This window comes from Lonchura striata, chromosome Z (assembly GCF_046129695.1).
Source record: "Lonchura striata isolate bLonStr1 chromosome Z, bLonStr1.mat, whole genome shotgun sequence".
Classification (NCBI taxonomy): Eukaryota; Metazoa; Chordata; class Aves; order Passeriformes; family Estrildidae; genus Lonchura; species Lonchura striata.
In genome coordinates this window covers 13966032-13990179 of record NC_134642.1, presented here as the reverse complement: position 1 = coordinate 13990179, position 24148 = coordinate 13966032, and the positions used below count along the sequence as shown (strand labels likewise).

The 24148-nt window shown below is 39.9% G+C and overlaps 1 protein-coding gene across 3 annotated transcripts; it reads left to right on the top strand.

Annotated features, from left to right (window-relative positions):
* Positions 1 to 19176, top strand: HMGCR (3-hydroxy-3-methylglutaryl-CoA reductase). Of its 3 annotated transcripts, none has more exons than XM_021531815.2 (20): positions 1 to 84; positions 3179 to 3374; positions 3712 to 3823; positions 4358 to 4445; positions 4541 to 4625; positions 6131 to 6236; positions 7101 to 7207; positions 7572 to 7688; positions 8151 to 8302; positions 9186 to 9430; positions 9583 to 9755; positions 10207 to 10401; positions 11451 to 11609; positions 11781 to 11938; positions 13033 to 13138; positions 14045 to 14215; positions 16256 to 16396; positions 16500 to 16658; positions 16963 to 17117; positions 17266 to 19176. In XM_021531815.2, the coding sequence occupies exons 2-20, from the start codon at positions 3210 to 3212 to the stop codon at positions 17318 to 17320; spliced, it is 2649 nt and encodes an 882-aa protein (XP_021387490.2). In that variant the 5' UTR covers positions 1 to 84; positions 3179 to 3209; the 3' UTR covers positions 17321 to 19176. The 3 variants fall into 3 exon arrangements, with proteins under 3 accessions (XP_021387490.2, XP_021387491.2, XP_021387492.2); XM_021531816.2 differs by having other exon boundaries at positions 36 to 98; XM_021531817.3 differs by lacking the exon at positions 1 to 84 and adding an exon at positions 355 to 480.
* The last annotated feature ends 4972 nt before the right edge of the window (positions 19177 to 24148 follow it).

Below are 24148 nucleotides of genomic sequence, written 5' to 3'. Positions count from 1 at the left end.
CGCGCCCTTGCGCGGCGGGGCGGGGCCGCCCGGGTAGTGCGGGGCGCGGCGGCGCGGAGCGGGCAGCGCGGCCGGAGCGCGGCGGTGAGCGGGGACCGGTGCGCTGCGGGTGGGGCTGGTAGCGTGGGTACCGGGGCGGGCGGGCCCCGGGGGCCGGTTCGGAAAGGCGGTAGCGCTGTCGCCGCCCGCCCGGAGCGGTGGCCCTGCGCTTCGCCCGGGTGTCGGGCGGGGGATGCCCGCGCCGCTGTCCCGTTACCTGCCTGGCGCCGCCGGGCTGCGGCGGCGAGGCGGCGGCTTGCCCCTCTCCGTAAGGAAATGCCCCTCGGGCAGCGTGTCGGGGTCCCGGTGTGTCTGTGCCCCCGGGCGAGCTCCGCGCGGGTGTTCCGCCGCTTGGTGCCCGTGGGCACTGCTGAGTCAGACAGCACCAGATGGGAGCTCAGTGCTGATCCAATAGGTGGTGGTGCAGAGGATTGTTCTGAGGTTAGTGAGACCTGTGTAACAAACGCTAAAAATTCAAGAGGCAAGTCGTAATGTTACGTGGGTGGTAATTGCTCTAAGCGATTACATACGACCGGTCTAGTTTGCTTTTTACACTCTGGTTAAATTTTGAGAGGGTCACATTTGGGATTTGTTGGTTGGTATTTTGTATTCTGTTTTTATTCCTAAAATGCATTGCGTTATTTTCTATTCTCATAGAAATTTTTATTTAAAACAAAGCCAAACAGGATTTATAAAGCATCCCTTTTGAACCACCATTTTGAAACTCAATAGAATTACATAGATGTTAGATTTTAGCTTTATAGTTAATGTTATGTCTTGCTAATTCCAAGTCACAAGTCAGTGTTTGTGCATAAATATTTTAAACAGAAATATCAGCTGATGTTATGCACTGATTTTTTTTTTTACAGCACTGTAATGCAGAATCAGTGTGTGAAATCATGAATATTTTCTAGAAGAGTCAACAGCACAGTAGAAAGCATCCTGTGCGTTGGGCAGGTTTAATAAACACAAAAACTTTAAAGAATCATTTTATGTTAGGACTTAGTATCACTCAGCCCCAAGATGAGTGAGGATCCATCCTGTATTTCAGGATAGGAGCACTTAATAATACAAGTAAGATACTATGGGTCATTATTTTAATAAAGGAATTTCCCCCCTCAATTAATTATGTGAAGCCATTTTACTTTTACCCTTTTTGCTTAGAAAGGGGAAAAACAGTTTGTCAATAAAAGATTCTGAAATCTTTCTAGCCATTCTCATTGTTTTTTTTGATTGTCAGATAATCATTCCAACTTGCTGAAATAGTTGCATTAGCAGTATTACTAGGTTTAGGACTGATAGAACTCTATATAAAGTCATGTTGTAACTGCTAATTATGATTTTCCTGATATAGAGTAGTATTCAAAATTGTGTTTTCAGAGGACGTTGTGATGCTTTTTCTATATTTTGTGTTGTTTAAAAATCCTCAGCACAGGTATCCTTCTGGCTGGGTTTTATATTTGTTTTCCTAATTAAAATATACCTTCCATTGTGCTGAGGAGAAATGATAATACCAGGGTGGAACAGCTTTGCAAGAACATAAATTTACAGAACAGAATGAAGAGTATATGATATAGGGGAAAAGAAGCGATAATATCAGCTTTAAAAGGAGTGGGTTAGTTTTTAATTTTGTTTTTAAAAAGCATTCAGTCAGGAAATGAAATAATTTGTTCTTAAGGTAGGCAATCTTCTCAATTATTTTCCCATTTTGGTTCCATGAGCCACGAACATCCTGCCACACCTTCACAAATAAATAATTGCTGTTGGTGTTCATGTGATTTAGATTGGTATTGGTAGGAAACCAAGATGATTCCAATATCTTCAGGAGCACTTAGGCAGATAGATTTGCCTGTCTGTTATGTTCTCCATTGAATGCCAGCTTCATTTTTCATGTCGAAGCAAAATAAGTAATACCAAAAGCCCCATGAATGGATTGTTGCATTTAGGACAGCGCAGACAGATTTTTTTATCCACTTTGAGGTGGTGGTATGTAGAGCCCTCAGGCCTCCATGGAAATCTTGCAGTATTAGGTTGGTAAATGTAAATTACAGATTGTCCCTGTTAGGCTATTAAGCATTTTTTGAACTTTACGGTACAGTTTTGTAAGCTGTTGGTTTTACGCAGTGAGGAAAGTCCAGTTACTAATGTATGTGAGAATGTTATGGCAATTTGTTTCTATGCCATAAAACATAAGTAAAGATCTCTGACAGACTTGCATAAAGAAACAACACAGAGCAGATAGACCAGGATGTGTTGAACATTCATGTTGTTAGTTATGTGAAAGACAGCTGTGAACATTTGTGGTGAATGTTTGGTGTCTGTTGTAAGCAAAGGGATGGTGAAATGCACCAGTAAACAGGGAATAATAGTAAAGGGTAGAAGAGAACTGCCACAATACTGTTATGTGAGGACTTGCATGCTTTAGACAAAGAGGGAAAATTTTTGAATGTAATTAATTTGTATCACAGAATAATATTGAACAGAAATTAGAGAAGACACAGTCAGAAATATAACGCTGCAGTTCCTGCTCTTGAGTATTACCAGTAATGGTTAATTGATAATTTTTAATCACTTGTCAGTATTTTTGACAGGAAGAATGAGTACAGAGAAGTAACAGAATTTGGTGAGTGCTTACATAGACATTAAAAACAAGAATTTTGAGTCAAAGCAGTATCAAAATTGTATAGATAGGAGGGTTTTGAGAGATCTTGTGAGAGTAGTGATGCCTTACTGTTAGAATCACAGAATCTTCTGATATGAAGGGACCCACAAAAGTCATGGAGTTCAGCTGTTAAATGAATGTTCTGTATTGGTATTGAACCCTCAATCTTGGCATTATTACACCATACTCTAATGGAGGACCTAACCCCAGTGGCAAAGACCATGAAGAAACCAGGAAGATGTGTAGTACAAAAAAAAAGATTGAGAAGACAGTAGCAGATCATACTTTATTTTGGAATATTAGAAGTAGATGTGTTTTACATGGAAGATTGAAGGAAAGGTAAAGATTAGTTTCCTTACTCATCTCTGCCTTAAGTGATTTTGCTTTTATTTCCTGAAGGATGTCTTGCAGGAAAGTGTAGAGCTGTCTCTTTTTTCACTAAGTCTTGTACTTACATGAAGTATTCTTTTGCTGCAGGTTTGCTAAGTATAGAAAAACAGCCTTGAAAATGCTGTCCAGACTCTTCCGAATGCATGGCCTTTTTGTAGCCTCTCATCCATGGGAAGTCATTGTGGGAACAGTGACTCTCACTATCTGCATGATGTCTATGAAGATGTTCACTGGGAATGATAAGATCTGTGGCTGGAATTATGAGTGCCCCAAACTCGAAGAAGTAAGGATTTAAAATAATTTTATAGTATTTGGTGTTAGTAGATACAGGGTTTTCTACAGAATATGATCAAGCTGTGACATATTAGGAGTAAAGTAGCCATGTGGAAGCTTATTCATGGCCATCTTTTCTTATTTTGGATATTAAAGCTGTATGCAACCAGTGATGTGCTAATGACCAAGAATTACAGTATTTCCATATTTTTAGTTTTTAAGGCAAGACTAGCAGGGATATTTATTTTGGAACTTCACTTTTAATGCAGCTTCAAAATGGACTTAACATTTCACAATGGGTTTTCATTAGTGTAAAAGCTAACTAAATTGCTTTGTATTTCATGCAGGATGTTCTGAGCAGTGACATCATCATCCTGACAATCACACGCTGCATAGCAATTCTCTATATATATTTCCAGTTTCAGAACTTAAGGCAGCTTGGATCAAAATACATTTTAGGTATTGTATCTGATTTTTGTATTTCCTGTATGCATTTTAATTGTGGGGAAAGTTGTTTAGCTAAATTGGTAACAAATACTAACCTTTTATTCCTTATGTTCACAACAGCATTATTTTAATTATTTTTAGATAGCAGAAAAAATGTTTTCATATACAAAAAAAGTACTATTTTTTTTGTGAAAGGTTGTGTAGTATTATATAAACACTGAAAATGTCATTCTTGTAATAACTGTTTATTATGTGAAATACCTAAAATTGTAGAGCTGTTTAAGCCAGTTTTAATTTTACTTAAAATAAAGTAAGATTTATGGCTTATTTCTGGGTCTTATTTTGATTGCATTATAAATTTTAGATTTTAATATCTATAAAAATAGCATCTACTTCAGTTTATATCTCAGCTGCTGTTAATGCAGTGAGACAGGAATTATCATTCATTTGTCATGATTGATCTAAAAGTTGGGAGTATTTTGGGTTTTTTTTTTTTCTTCCAATGTATATAAATGAAGAATTTCCCATTCTCATGTTTTTTTTAAGGTATTGCTGGCCTCTTCACAATCTTTTCAAGTTTCGTTTTTAGTACGGTGGTAATTCACTTCTTGGATAAAGAACTGACAGGTTTAAAGTAAGTAATGAATTGTTATTCTGGACTTCAGGCTTACCTTTTTTATTTCCTGTACCATAAACCTTGAATTTTAACATATGCCTCTTTTATTTCAGCGAAGCTTTACCATTCTTCCTGCTTCTGATTGATTTGTCAAGGGCAAGTGCATTAGCCAAATTTGCGCTCAGTTCCAACTCACAGGTCAGAGGAGTTATTTTTGAGGCTTTTTTGGTTGGTTGGTGCTTTACTTTGGGATTTTTGTTTGCTTATCATGCAATGGTGATTTTTAATTTAATGTTCAGAATAGAACATTGTCCCATGGTGGGTGATTAGAACCTAGGTGAGCTTTAAGGCCTTCTCAAGACAAGTTAGTTTATAATTGTATGAGTAATCCAAGTGGAGACACGTACAGACAAATAATGTCTTGGGGATACATAAATAACAAAAGAATCTGATTCTATCCAGATTCTATCTTCTCTTGTCTTCAAGCCAGATCAGTGTTCAAGTGAATAGTAATATGGTAAAACTAGTGTGCATGGCTATGTGCATTGTTAATTGTATGTATGAGCATGACTTTGTTAAATCTGAACTTTAAACCAGCAACGCTTACAGATCTTTCAAGGAGGCTAGAGTTCCTAGACAAAGTCTTCCTTAAAATGGTTACTGACAGATAATTTCTACGACTCGGGATCAGTATCTAAAGACACATCCAGTGTTGCTGTGTTACTACTAAAAAAAACCATGTTTTTAGGCCAAATGGTAGCAGAACAAATGTAGCATATGTGCAAACAAGAACATCCATGCTCCAATACATTTCACACAATACAATAGGAGAGGTTGACGGGACATCTTGCTTATCATACCTGGTAATGTTTGTTTCCTAATAGTCCAAATTCTAAAATAAAAGTATATTAAGTGGTATTACTCTGTGCTTACAAAATACTGTACATGGCACTTGCACATACTAATTGTGACAAAACGTGTTATATTTTAATTTGATGTGTATTGCAATGTAAAGTTTCCATATACGCAATACAATGTGTTCTATATTATTTTATGATTACTGCAGGTACAGAATTTTTTACTGTTTTTAAGAGAATATTTTACAAATAGGTTTCTTCTACAGACTTTTTCCCTCTGCTGCCCCAAAAATACCATCACCATGAAAACAGTAGCAAAGTCTCTAGAGTTTATCATCCCTGCTTTCTTGAGGAAATCTTTCTTTCCCCAGCAGAAAGCTTTAGTGCCTTTTGTAATCTCTTTTCTATCAGCTGAGTCTACAGAGTTAAATATAAAATACTAAAGTAATAGTAGTTGGGGTACAGATACATGATTGTAGGAAATTTTTAAATACCATGACACAGGTGCCTTCTATTTCATGTCTTCAGATTTAGAAGTGGTGTTCTTTTGAATTTACTGTAATTAGTGTCTCTGCCCGTCAGTGTTGTAGAAGCTTAGAATACTGCTAAGGCAAAGGTAGAGAAACTAATAAAAATTAAATAATCTTGTGTCAATAGACTGTGAAAGTATAATAACTTAGAGGAAATAGAATGCATTCTCTGTATGCGTTCTCATAATAGTTCATTTTCAATAAATGTTTTACAAGGCCTTACCACCATAAATACTACTCTGTTTACTAGTCATATTATATCTAACTTAATTTGGTTTTTGTCTTCATGTTAATGGACAGAACTTTTTTTTTCTAGGATGAAGTAAGAGAAAATATTTCACGTGGGATGGCAATACTAGGCCCTACGTTTACCCTGGATGCACTAGTGGAATGTCTTGTAATCGGTGTTGGTACGATGTCAGGTGAGCCATACAGTCTAAGAGTTTAAATATTTCCAGTTAAAAAAGGCTTTTTAAGAGACATTAGGATATTGAGAGTTTCAAATAATAGGTGTTACCTGTGAGAGTGGAGTGACTTAATCTATTTATTTATCTATCTCCTAATTAGCTTATTTTACTGGTTTTGTGCAAATATGAATAATATATACATGTTGTACCAAAGTTTGAAATACTAGTGATGGCTTTCCTTGAGCATTGTGTAGTAGAAATGAACTTCTATGCAAATCTTTTCTAAGATTTGGTTTGGGGTTTTTTCCAACTACATTGCGTACCTTAACAGCATCATCTTTATATCTTAGGGTCAAAAACTCATTTTGGTGTTGTATATTGGTTTTTTCTAAGCAATTTATACTGTTAGCTCTTTCATCCTTACTAAGGCAGTTGTGTAATGCATGTGCAACATGGCTGCCATGGCTTTTTCTGGATACTTGTAAAGAAGTAGGTGGGGTGTATACTGTTATTTCTTGCCTGAACATCCCATATTTGAAAAGGGAGTTCTGTACATAATGTTGGCTGATTTTTTTTTTTTTTCTCAAATAAGTGAGGAGTTTCAAGCTTCCATTATAAAGTTTGAAATCTTGGTGAACTGCATTTCTATTCATTTAGAATTACACCTTAAAATACTTTTCTGTCAATACATAAATATATATTATGCTTATAATAAGCCAATCACAATGAATAGGGCTTAAGATGCTTGTTTTTAATTAATCTTGAGAGTTCTTTCTGTAATCTGCAATGTCAGTTTAATGATCTCTTTCTTAGTCCAGCAGCACTTCTTCAACTATAGCTAATTGCATATTCAAATGTAAAAACTGTCTTTTTATTTAGGTGTGCGACAGCTTGAAATTATGTGCTGTTTTGGCTGTATGTCTGTTCTTGCCAACTACTTTGTCTTCATGACCTTCTTTCCAGCTTGTGTGTCCTTGGTATTAGAGGTAAGACCAACTTCAAGACAACTTCAAGTTTAGTATTCAACCCTGTGCTTCTGTAGGCTGTACCTTTCACCATGGAGTTACATACCAGCATGTTCATCTTCCTTTCAAAATAAGCTGGTGACAATAACATGTAAATATCACTGTAAAATATCATTGAGTCACACTCAATAGTAGTTGTGATCTAAAGCAAACTAAATAGATGATACTGTAACTTACTGTCTGTCCAAGTTTTGCACAGTTGAAAGTCTAACTCTAGAGTTTTTTGAGTAATTTCTTAATAATCAAATAAAAATGTAATGTGGAATCTTTTTTGTTTGTTCTTCTAATAGGTACTATATATGACCTATTTTTGTTTTGTTTGCAGCTTTCAAGAGAAAGTCGTGAAGGACGCCCTATATGGCAGCTTAGTCATTTTGCTCGTGTTCTGGAAGAAGAAGAGAATAAACCAAATCCTGTGACACAGAGGGTCAAAATGATAATGGTTTGTGCCTCTTTTTCACTTGTGGTTATGCAATCAGTGAGGTGTCCTGGTGCAAAAATCAAGTTTTTGTTTCCTATATACCTGTATTCTGCAGTCATAGTTCTTAATTAACTTTATATACGCTGTCATTTTCCTGCCTGTGCCATTTCTGTACCAAGCACTCAGAGCTCTTTCATGTGTACTCTCTCTAACCCCTGCAGCACCCTCAGCTTCTATTTCTTATTTCTTGAGTGAGAGAAAAAATGTGGGTGGGACGCATCCAAAGCCACTATATAACTGTGTCACAGTAGGCCAAAAAGGGTGTTAATTAGAGGTATGGAAAATCGGCTTTTGGATTTTAGAGGCATGGGAAGCATGGGGGAAAAAAAACCCCAAACAATAAGAGGGCAATATTTACTCTTTGTAGGTTATATATTAAGTTACATTTGAAAAATTAATACTTGTTTTGTGTTTTTGATACAGTCACTGGGTTTGGTTCTTGTTCACGCCCACAGTCGTTGGATAGCAGAACCAGCTGCTCAAAACAGTACTGTTGAGAATTCAGTGGGATTGGATGAGAATGCACCAAAGAGAATTGAGCCTAACGTTTCACTGTGGCAGTTCTACCTTTCTCGGTGGGTGGCTTCACAGAAGTGTGATTGTACTTTATTTATACTGCTGCTGAGCTAGAAGCTTGTTCCCCTAGATCACAAGAATTGCAGACTTACAGGTCTGACCACTGAAGGACTCCTTGGAACATTTTTGTCCAAGAACATTTTGTCACTTCTTGGTGACATTTCAGAAGGAATGTCAATATTACACCATTTTTCCAAACCCTTGAAGTAGTCAAGAACATGATCAAGAGCTAGTTGTCCTGTACGCATCAAAACATTGTCTTTTTCCACTAGCATCTTTCACAGCATACTGGGAAATAATTTTAAGACTGCATTAGAGTAATTACTTACACAGAGTTTATGACCATTCACACCTAAATGCAAAAGCTGCAAAACCCATTTTATACTATGGCTTTTCCTTCAGCTCAATTCAAGTTAGTGTCACCTGTTGTTTCATGTTATTTCTGAGAACTCAGAACTTTCTGGTATAGACATGGGGTTTTTGTCCCTTCTTAGTAGTTCATCTTGCATGATAGTAGTCCTAATTGGTAGAGGATGATAAATTAAACTTTGTCTTGCCCTTGGGGGACAGGCCTCAAATCAATTTGCTGTAGCTATCAGTGAATCTTTTACAGTCATTTTTCCTGCTAGGGCTGCTGTTTAGCCAGATTTATGTAACTATTCAATGACATCTGAAGGTTTTCATGTTGATAGTAGTATGAAGGATTATTTTTCTACCCTAGCCTAGCATACTTCAATATCCTGGTAGAAAATATCTTCTGATTGGAATTTGTGTAACTATGTGATAATGGAATTATTACCCTTTCTGAAGCAGAAAATGTCAGAATGCTGTTATAAACAACAAATCGTATATTCTCTACAATTACTTTCTGATCACTTTTAGAATGGCCAGTATGGATATTGAGCAAGTAATCACTCTTGGATTAGCCCTTCTCCTTGCTGTCAAATATATTTTCTTTGAGCAAGCGGAGACTGAATCTACCCTCTCACTGAAGAATCCCATAACATCTCCTGTGATGGTACAGAAAAAGGTCCCTGAAAATTGTTGCAGGAAGCAGGCTGGACTTCTGAAAAGCAATCAGAAAACTAACACAGGAGAAGAAGCTATTATTCCCAAAGATGAAAATGGTAAGTAATTTTTATAGTTCTAAAGTCTGGGCCCATTAATGAATATTTGGAACAAATTGTGCAGTCTTTGGTAGCATATTATATTTAGTATCAGAACTTCAGGATTTTGAAAACCTGATAATAATAAAAATATTTTTATTATCTTTGTGCAGCTGAAGTTATAAAACCTGTATTAGCAGAGTCATCAACCAAGGCTACATTTGTGGTTGGCAGTTCCAGCCCTGTGGAAACTTCTTCATATGTCAGTGGAAAAGAGGAAGAGATTGAGTTACCTAAAGAACCACGTTCTATTGAGGAATGTGTTCGTATACTTGGAAATGCACAGGTATGAAAAAATAACTTTTTTATTTAACCTCTACTGCAACATCTGATTTAAGAATTGTTGGAGTTTTTTTCCCAGCTTTTAGATAATCCCATTGGTTGTAATACCATTCTTCAGGAAATTACATGGCTTTAATAACATGGGGAGTGTGGCAGTCACAACTAAAACAAAACCCTTTAATGAGTTACTTCTCGAGTCAGTTGAGCCGGGTGGAAGAAGGGATCAGCTTCATTATTTATAGCATACCAAGTCTTTTCAGCTTCATCATGTACATGTACAAGTGGGTCTTTGATTATGAAAGTTTTTGATCATATGTTGGCCTGCTATAAAACCTGATATTGGGAGTTGACCCTTTTAGCAAAGTACAGTAGTTACTCTTTTTCTTTTAGAAACATTTAAAAGGATTTTCACCAGGAGAGTCTCTATTTTCTCTCTCCACCTTTTATGTTTCCAGGAAGGAGCAAAATTTCTTACTGATGCCGAGGTTATCAGCTTAGTTAATGCTAAGCATATTCCTGCATACAAACTGGAAACCCTGATGGAAACTCAGGAGCGAGGTGTATCCATTCGCAGACAGATGTTATCTAAGAAACTTCCTGAACCTTCATCTTTGCAGTATCTTCCTTATAGGAATTATAATTATTCTTTGGTAAGTACAAAGTAGGCTCACTGTAAAGCAAGAACTTGCTGTAAAACTATTTTCCAAACACATGAGGAAGAAAAATGTGAACCTGTTGGAATGAGTCCAGAGGAGGCCACTAAGTTGATCAGGGGGATGGAATAGCTTGCCTGTGAGGACAGGGTAATAGAGTTGAGGTTTTTCATCCTGGAAGAGGAAGCTTTGGGAAGACCTTAAAGCCCTTTCCAGTATCTGAAGGGGGCTTACAAGAGAGCGGAAGAGGGACATTGTACAAGGGGTAACAACCTTTAGCTGAAGAAGGAGAGATCTAGATGTTAGGAAGAAATTCTTCACTGTGAGTGTGGTGAGACACTGGAACAGGTTGCTCAGAGAAGGTGTGGATGGCCCAATTCTGGCAGTGTTCAAGGCCAGGCTGGATGGGGCTCTGAGCAGCCTGGTCTAGTGAAAGACTACCCTGTTTTTGGCAGGGGCGTTGGAACTAGATGGTCTTTATGGTCCCTTCCAACCCAAACATGTCTATGATTCTATGAAATAAATCCATCATATGGTTCTATGAAATAAATAGTCATATATGTGAGTTAACAAAAAGCACGGTCAAAACTGATGTAGAAGGAAAAAAAGAAAAGCAAACACGAGGCACCACCTTTAATTGCTCTTGATGTTTTTAAACCTAGGGTGGTGCATGAGTTTTGTAAGTTATCAAAAAATATTTCCTATCAAAGTATGCAGCTGACTTATCTAAGAAATGCAGAGTTTTGCTAATATGATAATACTACCTTGAGCACAAGATAAAATTGAAAATTATTTTAAATTAATTTTAAATCTTTAAGGTTATTTAAGGATCTGTACAGAATTCAATACATCTGTCTAGTGTTGAAAAGCATTAGCTGTTCATAGCTGTAGCTGTTAACTTTTTGAGGTGGCAATGAGTTGCTTTAGGGGTAAATTTGTGTGTGTTCTACAAAGATGCCTTGGTGTGATCACAGGCATTGTATGTAGTATGCTGTACTGTACATTGGAGTGTAACCTGAGTGATTGTTTTGTTTTATTTCTGTAAGGTGATGGGAGCTTGCTGTGAAAACGTGATTGGATACATGCCTATTCCTGTAGGCGTAGCAGGACCACTGGTTTTGGATAACAAAGAGTTTCAGGTGCCAATGGCAACAACAGAAGGATGTCTTGTAGCAAGCACAAACAGAGGATGTAGAGCAATATGTGTAAGTATTGTGTGACTTAAAAAGCTTAGAAAACTTCCTGTATTATAATGCATAAAAATATGCATTATATAAACCTAAACATACTCAGGTTTATATAATGCATATTTTTGATTTCTTGGAAACTAAAATTTCAGTAATCTTACTTTATTCTCCTTCTGCTTTGGTTTTTAGCTTGGTGGAGGAGCAACTAGCCGCATTCTGGCAGATGGGATGACTCGAGGACCTGTTGTAAGGTTGCCCACTGCTTGCCAGGCTGCGGAGGTGAAAGTCTGGCTTGAAAGTCCCGAAGGTTTTAAAATAATGAAGGAAGCTTTTGACAGCACAAGTAGGTTAGTTCGATGGCTGTTCCAGCTTTATTTCCAGACATGAGACCTCTATGGATGGTAGAAAGATCTCAGTTTGAGTACTGCAATAGGAGATATTACATCTCTGTTTTGGCTATTCTAATGTTGTAAGTATCTAAGAGGACAGAAGTCACTCTGGCTGTGTGCCAAGGCTAGCAATAAACATTTTTCACTGATAATGGTAAACTGCCTTGTATTAACAACAAATATATATACATTGCATAATAATTAATAGAATATTTGTCTAAGCATTTTTTAAAAATTCTATAAACTGATTTTGATTTTTGCTAGGCAGAGTAACTGACTGTAGTTATTATGCAGAAAAACCCCTCAAAGTTTGGTCTTAAGCCTTGCAGATTATATTGTTAATTAATCTGTGAGGTTTCAGAGAATACAAGGTAAACTAAAGAAATGCTAAACAAATGTAAAACAGTGGTAAGAATAAGTCTATTTCAAGCCCCAGAGTTTCTGTAGGGCTTATGATGACCTTCTTGCTTTAGGAAGATTCAGAGTGAGATTTTCTTACCAGTTGGGGTTCTTAACAAGTGGCAGCCAAAGATACATCTGTATTTTGGCCAGAATCAGCCCATGCTGCTTTTAAAATGCAGTATTTTCTGTGTTTTGAGTGACTTGTGCAGCTTGCACTATTGAAGATAGCGTGCTTTTTGCCTTACATCAGAATTTCCAAAGGCCTTGAGATGTTTTAAGGAATACAAATGAATGAAATATATGTTAGCAATTCAGGATATTTTATCTCTTGAAGTTCATGGATAGAAAACATAAAAAGGCATTGAACACTTCTACAGTGAATATTTTTGTAGTAGTTATTCAAGAAAGCACCATCCCTGGAAGGGTTCAAGAAATGACTGGGAATAGCACTTGGTGCTGTTGTCCTGTTGAAAAGATGGTTGTTTGTCAAAGACTAGACTTGCTGGTTTTACAGCTCTTTTCCAAATTATTTGTAAGGAAATCTGTGATTCTGTATTTAGCAGTGCAATTTGCAAAGATTTGCTGTCATTTTGCCACTTAAAGTTAATATTCTCATGAGGATTGCAAGTAATAGTTAAATTTTCTTGCAGGTTTGCCCGCCTACAAAAACTTCTCATCAGTTTGGCTGGTCGTAACCTTTATATCCGTTTTCAGTCTGGAACAGGGGATGCAATGGGAATGAATATGATTTCAAAAGTAAGGACAAGTATCCTTAAAAATGGGTATTCCTTTTTAAAAATAGCCTGATAACCTCTGACATCTGAAAGACGGAAAGACAAGACACAGTGGTCTTTGCACAAAATAATAAAAATGTTTGATTTTAAGTGTAGATGAAACTAAGAAGAAAATAATGAAAAAAAAAATTTTATTTTATATTTTTAATAATTATTTAAAGAAATAATTTTTGGTAATAGAAGACGCTAAGCTGGTTGCACTGTTGCTCTGAGCCAAAGATTTTTATCCAGCAATAATTATTCTGTTACTTGTTTTTCACTTCCTAGTTAATAAAGAATTAGGAGTGGCAATGGAGAGGTGTTCTCTAATTTTGCTTATTTGTTTTTATGCAAACATGGGGAAGAACCTGAGATGAGATCCTTGGATTGCTAGGATGGCTTATGCTATAGGAAATTAAGTCTTAGACTTAAACTTCATATAGAATAGGCAGTCAGAACCATCATAAAAGTGGATCTGATCATAGACAAGTCCTAATGTAGCAGATTTTCTAGTCTGATTTCCTGGTGTAGAGAAGCTCTTTCCACTACATCAGAAATTAATTTATTCCATGCCTGTAATGTTTTGCTTGGTTCCTGTTGTATCTTCAGTATGATAACCATATGTCCATGTACCTAGAATAGATCCAGGGATTCTGTATGTACTGGGAAAAATCAGTTATTCCCCAATATAATTCCCAAAGTGATTAGAAAAATCTAGTCATAATTGTTTGTGGTTTTTCCCCTCCTGTTTCTTGTTTCTTCATTATATTGTGTTTTCCTTCCAGTGTAACTGATTATCTGATGAGAATGCTGTTCCAATATAGCTGTTTTGCATAGCTTGAATAGCTTGTTTTGCACCCAGCCTATATTGCGTGTTTCTCCCTAACAGGGTACTGAAAAAGCACTGGCGAGGCTGAATGAAGAGTTTCCTGACCTTCAGGTTATAGCTATCAGTGGTAACTACTGTACAGACAAAAAACCTGCTGCTATAAACTGGATAGAAGGAAGAGGAAAGTCAGTTGTCTGTGAAGCAGTCATTCCAGCTAAGGTGGTTAGAGAAGTAAGTGTCTGCTCTTTTGTTTATAAAAATACATACATTTTGCAAAACTGAAGCTTACTTTACATTGTAAATGTGAACTGACAGTTGTTTTCCAGGTAAGGATAGTTCTTACACATCTCTTCAGGTACTTCTGTAGGATAAGCCATTTCTCTGCATCAGTAGATACTTCCTTTTTCATTGTGGCTAGTGTGAAATAGTGTGTTTGTATTTATGATGCATATCTAGTTGAAAGCATTAGGATTTTCATGGTTAACCTTTGAAAAATTATGCTACATTTTGACATATGTTTACATGTAGTGTTTTGTCTGCCATTAAACCTATCTTTTAACCCTTTCACTCATATTTTGTCTCACATGCACCTGGCTTTCTCTTCAGTATTTATATGCTTCCTACTACAATGGAAACAAATAATTGATCAGGTGGTTTACTTACTCCAGAGCTGTCTTGGCATCTTGCATGACCAAGGGTATTGCTTTATAAGAAATGCCAGTTGTATTCCCTGGCCAGTTTGTCCTCCATTACAGCAGTGTCTTAGATTCTCTTCCACTTGAGTTCAGAAGATAGCTTCTGTGTCAGATAAAATTCATTGCCTCTTATGTGGTTGTCAGTGCTGGCCATGGGAGACAATATCCAGGGGAGAATTCACTACATTGTAACACTTGTTCAAGATCTTATAAGTGGGTGTTCGCATGTTAGATAGGGTGGGGTTTTTTTTTGTTTGTTTTGTTTTTTTGGTTTTGTTTTGTTCTGTTTTGTTTTGTTTTTTGGAGTTTCTTTGCTTACTTTCCCCTAATGATTTGTCCAGTCCCTTTTGGGAAACTACATAAACTTCTAGAACTAGTCTTCTGGGCAGTATTCCACAGTCCAGCTTTGCCTTGTGTGAGAACTACCTTCATGTTGATTCTGTTTGATGATACCAATCCAGTTTTGTACTGGGAGAGATTCTTAAGAATTGTTATCTTCACTCAACTGCTCAAGACTTTACAGCTCTGACAGATCCTGTGCATCTTCCCAGCTATTCTCATTTTCAGACTGAAAAGTACTAGTTTCTCTATCAGCAATTAGCAAACAGACTTCTAGTATATCTCTGAACATGCTTGCTTCTGCATCTTTTACAGTTCTACCATGTCTAAAATTCTGAGTATAGAGTTGGACACAGGATCTGTGTGTGCAGAATGGATTCATACATTGACATAGTTCGTGTCTTCTGGGGTAGTTTACTGTTTTTCAAATTGTTGTCACTGACAATATCTATTATAACCTCAGGATTTCATTCCAGGGTAGTAACGGTGAAGTAGTCCTTTCATAATGGGCATTGATAATTTTTAGGTAAATTTGGGAAGGTTTTCCTCAAACCCCAGCCGTGTATGTCACCACATTTACTTATACTGAACTCTTAATACATAATTGTTGCATTTTTGTCAGTGCTGCAGATTTGGTGCAGATTTCTGTAAATACTATTCCTACTGTGTAGGAATATCTTAAATTTTGCTCAACAACAGTATCTCTCTTGACCATCTTTGATCATTTTTATATTCAGTGTAAATCTCTTACTTGAAAGTTTCAAAATACAGTCACTATAGTATAAATGTGCCACTTAATTTAATATAACTGTTCATAGTATTAATTACCTATGTAGAATAGTGGTTTGTGTTGGAACTTTTCAGTTTGGCTCCATAGTGTCTGGAACAATTTGAATGTTACAATCATGTCAAGATAAATGAATGGGATATTTCTGCCAAGATGATTTTGCTTGTTCCATTCTGAATATAAGGAGATTTTGAAATGGAGTACTCAGCTGTGAGTTTTCTCAAAGGCCTGTGCAAGTCCAAACATTTTGTATTGATTTTTCAATTGTTAATTGGACATCCTACATTTGAAAATCTCCTTTGGAACAAAAATAAAAGGTATCCAGGACAATGATTGAGTCGAATTCCATAAAGAAAACAAGGGGTGAGGGCCATGAATATCCATTAGTAGAGTATTTCTACTCCTGCCTGAGGAAATGGGTAGTAAAAGTGTATCTATCACTGTGTCCAGGTGTTGAAAACAACTACGGAAGATCTAGTTGAAGTTAATATAAACAAAAATTTGGTGGGTTCTGCGATGGCTGGTAGCATAGGTGGCTACAACGCACATGCAGCAAACATTGTGACAGCGATCTACATTGCCTGTGGTCAGGTAGGTTTGTTTTACACCAGTTCACATTTTCTTTAGTTCAGTAATACTTAATCAAACATTGATTTAAGTGTCTCGATTGTTGTTTCTCCTCCTTGATCTGAAGGATGCTGCGCAGAATGTGGGCAGCTCCAACTGCATCACTTTGATGGAGAGAACTGGTTCCACCAACGAAGACCTGTACATCAGCTGCACAATGCCTTCTATAGAAATAGGCACTGTTGGTGGAGGTACCAACTTGCTCCCACAGCAGGCCTGTTTGCAGGTACAGTTCTGAAAGTGGAAAGCAACTTCCCTTCTCAAATCAAAGGTTGCTTTCATGTGGTGTGCAAGCAATATTACGGGAATGGGGCTGCTTGAAACTTGGGAGTATTTTGTATGAAAGTGTTAGAAATGTCTAATGAATTGTTTTCATATATCCAGTTTCTAAAGCTTAAGACATTTACTAATGTCTTAATAATATTAAAGAGACTCATTGGATATAATTTAGAAATACTTACTTTAATACCAACTATATCATAAATTGACTTAGATTTCCTAGCATAATACTGCCTCGTATTTTTTTCCAGATGTTAGGGGTTCAAGGTGCAAGCCAAGATAACCCTGGTGAAAATGCCCGTCAACTTGCTAAAATTGTTTGTGCTACAGTGATGGCAGGGGAATTGTCACTAATGGCTGCTCTTGCAGCAGGGCATCTAGTCAAAAGCCACATGATCCACAACAGGTAAAAAAAGGAAAAATTTGTGTATTTCTCTGCTGTCTTGATCCTTTTACAAGTACAGGAGACTCAATAATGATTATGTGATGAGTTGCAACACAAAAGCGGTATAACATTTTAACTATCTAATGTAGTTATCTTGCTGTTTTATTAGGTCGAAGATAAATCTACAGGATCTTCAAGGAACTTGCACTAAAAAGGCAGCTTGAATACTAAAATGGATTTGAAATGAAGAATTGTTATAGTAACTGACCAGGTGCACAAAGGAAAAAAACCAAAATCTATGAAGTTTAGAATAAAGATTGTCTTCAACTCAATGATATCTGTGTAAGAGAAACTAAGAGATCAAGACTTGAGACTAGCTATGCTTGACCTTCTTCAGTGGTTAGAGGCTGAAAGAAGTCCTGTCAGATGTCTTGAACATGGCTTTCAAATTCTTACTCTTACACATCATTTTCTGAAGAGTCAGTCTTATGTTTTTACAGGTTGAGATTATTTTGCCTAATAAGGTCCTGGTAACTACTAAACTGAAAAGTAATATAATGTACTTTGTACATTTAAAGTAACAAAACAAAAGAAGTCGGTGTAAACTTGGATTGAATGCACTGGTCCTTGCCATCTTTATTTTCTGGTCAAACAAGCATGTTTTTTAACGTGATGGCAAGCCTAATCACTTTCTATGAACTCCCAGTTTTAATTTGTTCACATGTAAAACAGGTCTTAGACTATCAGACAGTTTAATTGAATGCTATTAGTTTAATAGAAATCTCTCTATATATATAGTACCTAATTTGCTGCTGCTTCAGCTAAGCAGTGTTCAGTGTTTAACTCCACAATTTAGATTATTCCTTTATGTAAAACCTGTTATCTGTAAAGTTCTGAACTGTTAAATATAATCTGTACCGAAGTAGGGAAGAACAGTGTCTTCAATTGTTTTGGTACTCTGTAGAAAAAATGAAATGCTAACTTCAAAACAGTTATGTGTCAGGTATTTAAGTAAAAGTACTTTCTCAAACATTTGATAGGAGTGCATTCAAACAAACGAGTCAGGAACAGATGTTTACACTTACTTAACAAGAAGTCTCTTTAGGAATATACACACACATTGTGTACCTTACGTTGGGGATTTTTATAAGGTGTTTAACGCTTATTCTCCAAGAATAGGTGCTTATCCACTGTTTCAGCTGAGATAAAACTAAGCCAGAAAACCACACTGTTCTTAAAAAAATAGGAGGGGATTCTTTTCTTTTAATTTCCTTCTGAACTTTCTTTTAAAGGTGGGGAGTATTTATTTTAAGAAGAAATCTTAGCTTTTTTGTCAATGAAAAGTACTAATTAAGGGGATTAAATGAAATTACATGTTAATGTAAGAAGCCGTTTTTGTAATAAAATACTGTACTTGGACCAGTGAAGCAGTCTCAGGTGTTCTTACTGTAATAAAGAAAACCCATGTTTATTCTGGTTTGATTCACCTTTGGGAATACTGCTAAATGCATAGCCCTGCCTAGGTAATTACAGGAGGAAAATTATTAATTTGCTTGATGATTTTTTGTTTGGTTGGTGTTGGAGTTTGTTTGACTTTTTGTGGGGGGAATCAGTGGATTGGGCTGGATTTCCTGCAGCATCATTCCTAAAGCGGTGACTAGTAGAGGTGTTCTAATGTGCAGATTTGATACACATCATGGTGGATTGCTTTGTAGTACATTTACACATTAATATACATTGTAATGAGCTCATAAATGTAATGTGCAAGCATGAAGACATACTACATGCTAGACATGTTATGATGCCATGTAAATAGCAAATACCATGAATGTTTATCTTCCTGCAGTATTGTTGCTAATTGCTACTATTTTTATTTAAGGAAATTTGGAATTACTTTGTTTCTATGTTCATTCAATGATTTTATTTAACACTGGTCTGGCAATAAATGGTGGTTCAGTGTTCATTTTGGTGGATTTAACTGACATTCTGTCTGGCAGAATTAACTTTTTGTATTATTACTAAACTGTGTACATTTTGGTACAGAACTACTTTTTCAGTTTCAGTAAAACCATAGAAAACACATTGGCTTAATTGTGATATTTTAAGCTTACTTTATGACTTAGTAACATATTTGCAGAGTCAAAATTAAGAGTTAATGAAGAGACACTGGCAAGCAGTGCTAAACACAGCCAGGGCTGTGACACCAGAACTTCTCCCCTTGTTTGGAGAAGCCTGTTGGCACTCATTTATTCTCCTCAAAGCTTAATTAGGCAGTTTGCCCAAGGGGGAGAACTAACTCACTGCAGCATTAGAGATACCTTCTGCTGGGGCTTGTTTGGCAAAATCAAACCACCTGTCTAGAATCAAATTTCTAGAATTGCTGTAACTTCAGTGTTGTACTTTCACCATTGATAATGGTGAAATAATTCCCAAATCTTTTAAAACCCTAGAATTAAAAAAGAACATATGAAACAGTGTGTTTGACTCTGGTACCACTTTGCTTCTCTCTTCACCTCCTTTCTCCTCTGTGTGCTGAATCTATTTTACCCTGTAAGACACCAGTCCCCTTCTGCTGCCTGGTGTGGAAGTTTCAGCACTGTGAGGCTTGCAAGCACTGCAGCCCCAGCTGCTTCTAGCCACACAGTTGTTGCCCACTTGGATTTCCCCAGCTGCTGCGAGGTGCTGTCAGTGAACTGAGCACTACTGAACCTTCCTGATGGAGGGAGCAGCTCCAGCACAGGGATGCACACCACACGCACCCTGACGTGGCTGTGGTACCAGAAGCCTGGTACAGCAGGTGCTGGCCTGGGGGGATGTGGCTCTGCCAGGCTCCAGCACAGGCATTCCTAGGCAGGCACAACGATTCCTGGACAAGAGTGCTGTGGGACACCAGTTCCTTTCTCAGAGTGTACAAGTCCACTGGGTGTGTCAGTGCACAGACCCTGGACAATTTTTGTGCTTGATGTGAACCTTGCTCATATGGTGAATACCGTATGAAAAAATACCATATGAGCCCTGGGACAAGCTGTAGTAGAGGGCCTGTCTTACTCCTTCCAGCTGCCTTTTGGGGTGCAGTGAGAGCTCTGGCTACTATTCAGAGTGTTTTTCAGATCTGTGATCCTCTCCCATCTCCTTTAGGACATGGCTTACCATTTTCAAGGTCATATCTTCTTTCTCCTTTGGCTTTGGTTAGGGAAGGTTTATATTGCAGGTTTATACCTGCTGAAAAAAGACGATGGTTTGGGATCCTGTCTTGCCTCAGGGCAAGTTCATGTTCTTGTCAGGTCCACCTTGCCCTGCAGAGTGGTGACACTGCATCCAGTGACCCCCCTAGCACTGACAGTTCCATACTTTGTCATCCTGCCTGGGGATGACTGCTGCCCCAGGCTCACCTTGCTTACACCCTGTGGAATGGGGGAGGCCTGCTTCCAAAGCTGACCTCACTTCAGTGCTCCAAGGCTTTTGTATTACATAACACAAAACTACTTAGCATCCTATCTTAACCACCAGCTTTACTTCAGTCTGCTCTTAAGCAAAGCTTTAGCCCCAGGTTGCTCCCATTCCATTCCCACTAGGATTCAGGCCTTCTAGACAAATATGGTAGGTAGGTAAACAACCTTATTGTTGTTTGCCCCCACTCACGTAGGACAGGAAAGAGTAAAGGCAAAAATGAGAAGACATAGATTCAGATGGAGACTGCTTAGGAGGTAAAGTGAAGCCACACCCAGAAAGCAAAATAAAGAATTTATTCACAATTCCCTATCAGCAAGAAGAGCTTTGGCACACTAATAGTTATTTGGGAAAACAAATGCCATAACCATGAATGTCCCCACTTTCTCATCTTCTTCCCAGAGCTTTTGGTGCTGGGCAGAATGCAGTCTGGTATGGAATATTGGTGTGGTCAGCTGGGATCAGATGTGACTCCCTTTGTTCCTTCAGAGCCTCTTACTTGCCTCTAGCCTACTCACTGGCAGTGAATGCAGGAGAAAAAGGACAAAAATAAAACCTTGATGCTGGCAACCCCTCCTCAGCAACAGCTAAAGTACTGCTGTGTAACCAATGTTCTTAGTCACAAATCCAGAACACAGCCTCATACAGGCTGCTATGGAGACAACTACTTTCATCCCAGCCACAGCCTGTATAAAAATAGAAAATCTGGATCTTGGCACCAATACCCACAAGAAGTGAGATCCACAACAGCCAAGTAAACATCAGCTCTTAGCATCAGAGAAGAATATGGGTTGGAAGGGACTTAAAAGAGCATTAATTTCCAACCCCCCTACTGCTGGCAGGCACACCTTCACTACACCAGAGAATTGCAGAATTGTTTAAGTTGGAAGAGAATTTTAGAATCATTGAGTCCAACTCTAAACCTAACATTACCAAGTCCACAGGCTAAAAAAGGCATCAGCCTGATGTACCTGACATGTTCCTTCCTGACACCCTTCCTGTTGTGTGGTCTGATGACACTCAGTGAAACAGACCTGATGCAGTTTTCTTCCTCTCCTGGAGGCCTCTCCCATGGACACAGTGCACCAGACAGAACCTGAGTGTCAACAGAAGCCAGTCATGTTTCCTTTCTCCTCCTTGCAGCTTTCCTTTCCTTTGTCCTCCAGCTCATACCAGGCAGCAGTTGCAGAATGGAAAAAAATCACCTCTTTCTTTATCCTTCACCAGAAACATAAGGTCAGGTTGCTCAAAGCCCCATCTAACCTGACCTTGAACACTTCCAGTCATGGTCCAGCCATAACTTCCAAGTTCCAGCATCTCAGCACCCTCACAAGAAATAATTTCTTCCTTACTCAGTTTATCCTCCTGGAGGAGAATTCTACAAGGTCAGTCCACACTTTCACAAGCTGGAACGTCAGGATAAAATTAACCATGACTGCACTGGGAGGGCATGACTATGCCATTTCTCATTTGCAGGTCTTTGGCTTGTACCAGTATTTATATAATTTTTATGGGGGGTGTCAGGGGATACCACCACTGTGTAGATACTGATACATGAAAAATGGACATACTGTTCACATTCTGTGTGGCACAAAGGTTTGTTACACAAAAGACTGCTAAGGGAAATGTCACATTTATAACTCTGTTTTGGGTATTGACAGGAGTAATTTCAGCTGGTACATACTGGGCATTTCCATCACTTTCTGAAAACGGGCTTTTCTGCATAGAAATGGTGTACATCCTACCAGGCCCAGATGAGATTTCTGCCTTCTGCTGCAGGAGCTGAAGCCTGGCCCACAACACCCCAGAGCATCAGACACTTTGCTGTCGCTGTGAGACAGATTGGATCATTTTTGGTGGATATTTTCCACAGAATTAATTGCATGTGCCACCCTGGGGAGTGATGTGGGTGCAGCCACAATGACCCCTGATGGCTGGTCCTGCCTGCTGGCCTCCCAACCCTCCTGCTGTGCCACCGGCGCCGAGGTCAGGCTGGCAGCAAGCCCTTTGAGATTTGGGGCCCTCAAGATTTGAGGTCTCAAGATTTGAACCAAACTTTGCAATTTTTTTTTTTCCAGTTGTTAATCAGAAGCTGTAGCTGAACAGTTATGATTAAGCAATCGCACTGTGAATGTTGCATACTTGGCTCGTCTTTTGCTTTGAGGAAAAGAGAAGAGAATCCCAAGATGCAGGGACTCTCTGGATGAGATCTGCCAGGAGTGAAGTCAGGATGCCAGGAGCTGACTGAGGGAAGGCAATTCCACCACACCCTGACCCAAGGGAGGCAAAACCACGCCTGCAGACCAAAAGGGCTCTTCTCATGGAGAAGCAAGACACACAACTAGAAAATAGGGTTTGAGTGCTAATTAGGAGAAAAGTGGTATAACTTACAGCTAACAAATGCTGACACCTTGGTTTGTTAAAAGGTATAAATAGTGTAGAGGTTTGATGATCACAGAGCCAGCCTTTCGTGGGTTACCTCCTGATTCCCGGCTTTGGGCAAACTAGAATAAAAGAAAAAACACGGCATCACAGAATCGTTAAGGCTGGACGGGACTTTTGCAGATCATCCAGTCCAGCCCCCTTGCTGAGGCAGGGTCACGCAGAGCAGCTGACACAGGAACACATCCAGGTAGGTGTTGAATGGCTCCAGAGAGGGACACTCCACAACCTCCCTGGCAGCCTGCTCCAGCGCTCGGCCCCCGGGCGGTGTGAGGAGAGCGGGGCGGTGTGAGCGGAGCGGGGCGGGGCGGTGTGAGCGGAGCGGGGCGGTGTGAGCGGAGCGGGGCGGGGCGGGGCGGTGTGAGCGGAGCGGGGCGGTGTGAGGGGAGCGGGGCGGTGTGAGGGGAGCGGGGCGGTGTGAGCGGAGCGGGGCGGTGTGAGCGGAGCGGGGCGGTGTGAGCGGAGCGGGGCGGGGCGGGGCGGTGTGAGCGGAGCGGGGCGGTGTGAGCGGAGCGGGGCGGGGCGGGGCGGTGTGAGCGGAGCGGGGCGGTGTGAGGGGAGCGGGGCGGTGTGAGGGGAGCGGGGCGGTGTGAGCGGAGCGGGGCGGTGTGAGCGGAGCGGGGCGGTGTGAGGGGAGCGGGGCGGTGTGAGGGGAGCGGGGCGGTGTGAGCGGAGCCGGGCGGTGTGAGGGGAGCGGGGCGGTGTGAGCGGAGCGGGGCGGTGTGAGCGGAGCGGGGCGGTGTGAGGGGAGCGGGGCGGGGCGGTGTGAGCGGAGCGGGGCGGTGTGAGCGGAGCGGGGCGGTGTGAGCGGAGCGGGGCGGTGTGAGGGGAGCGGGGCGGTGTGAGGGGAGCGGGGCGGGGCGGGGCGGTGTGAGCGGGGCGGGGCGGTGTGAGGGGAGCGGGGCGGTGTGAGCGGAGCGGAGCGGGGCGGTGTGAGCGGAGCGGGGCGGGCGGTGTGAGGGGAGCGGAGCGGGGCGGTGTGAGCGGGGCGGGGCGGTGTGAGCGGAGCGGGGCCGGGCGGTGTGAGGGGAGCGGAGCGGGGCGGTGTGAGCGGAGCGGGGCGGTGTGAGGGGAGCGGGGCGGGGCGGTGTGAGCGGAGCGGGGCGGGCCGGCGCCGCCCCCGCCCGCCGGGCCGTTAGGGGGCGCTGCCGCCGCTCTGC

What these genes read in the sequence shown, in the direction of transcription:
- HMGCR (XM_021531815.2), top strand. Translation starts at nt 3,210, where the DNA reads ATGCTGTCCAGACTCTTCCGAATGCATGGCCTTTTTGTAGCCTCTCAT. An exon ending in TATTCCCAAAGATGAAAATG is followed by an intron (nt 9,431 to 9,582) that starts GTAAGTAATTTT and finishes ATCTTTGTGCAG; the next exon opens with CTGAAGTTATAAAACCTGTA. An exon ending in GCTTTTGACAGCACAAGTAG is followed by an intron (nt 11,939 to 13,032) that starts GTTAGTTCGATG and finishes ATTTTCTTGCAG; the next exon opens with GTTTGCCCGCCTACAAAAAC.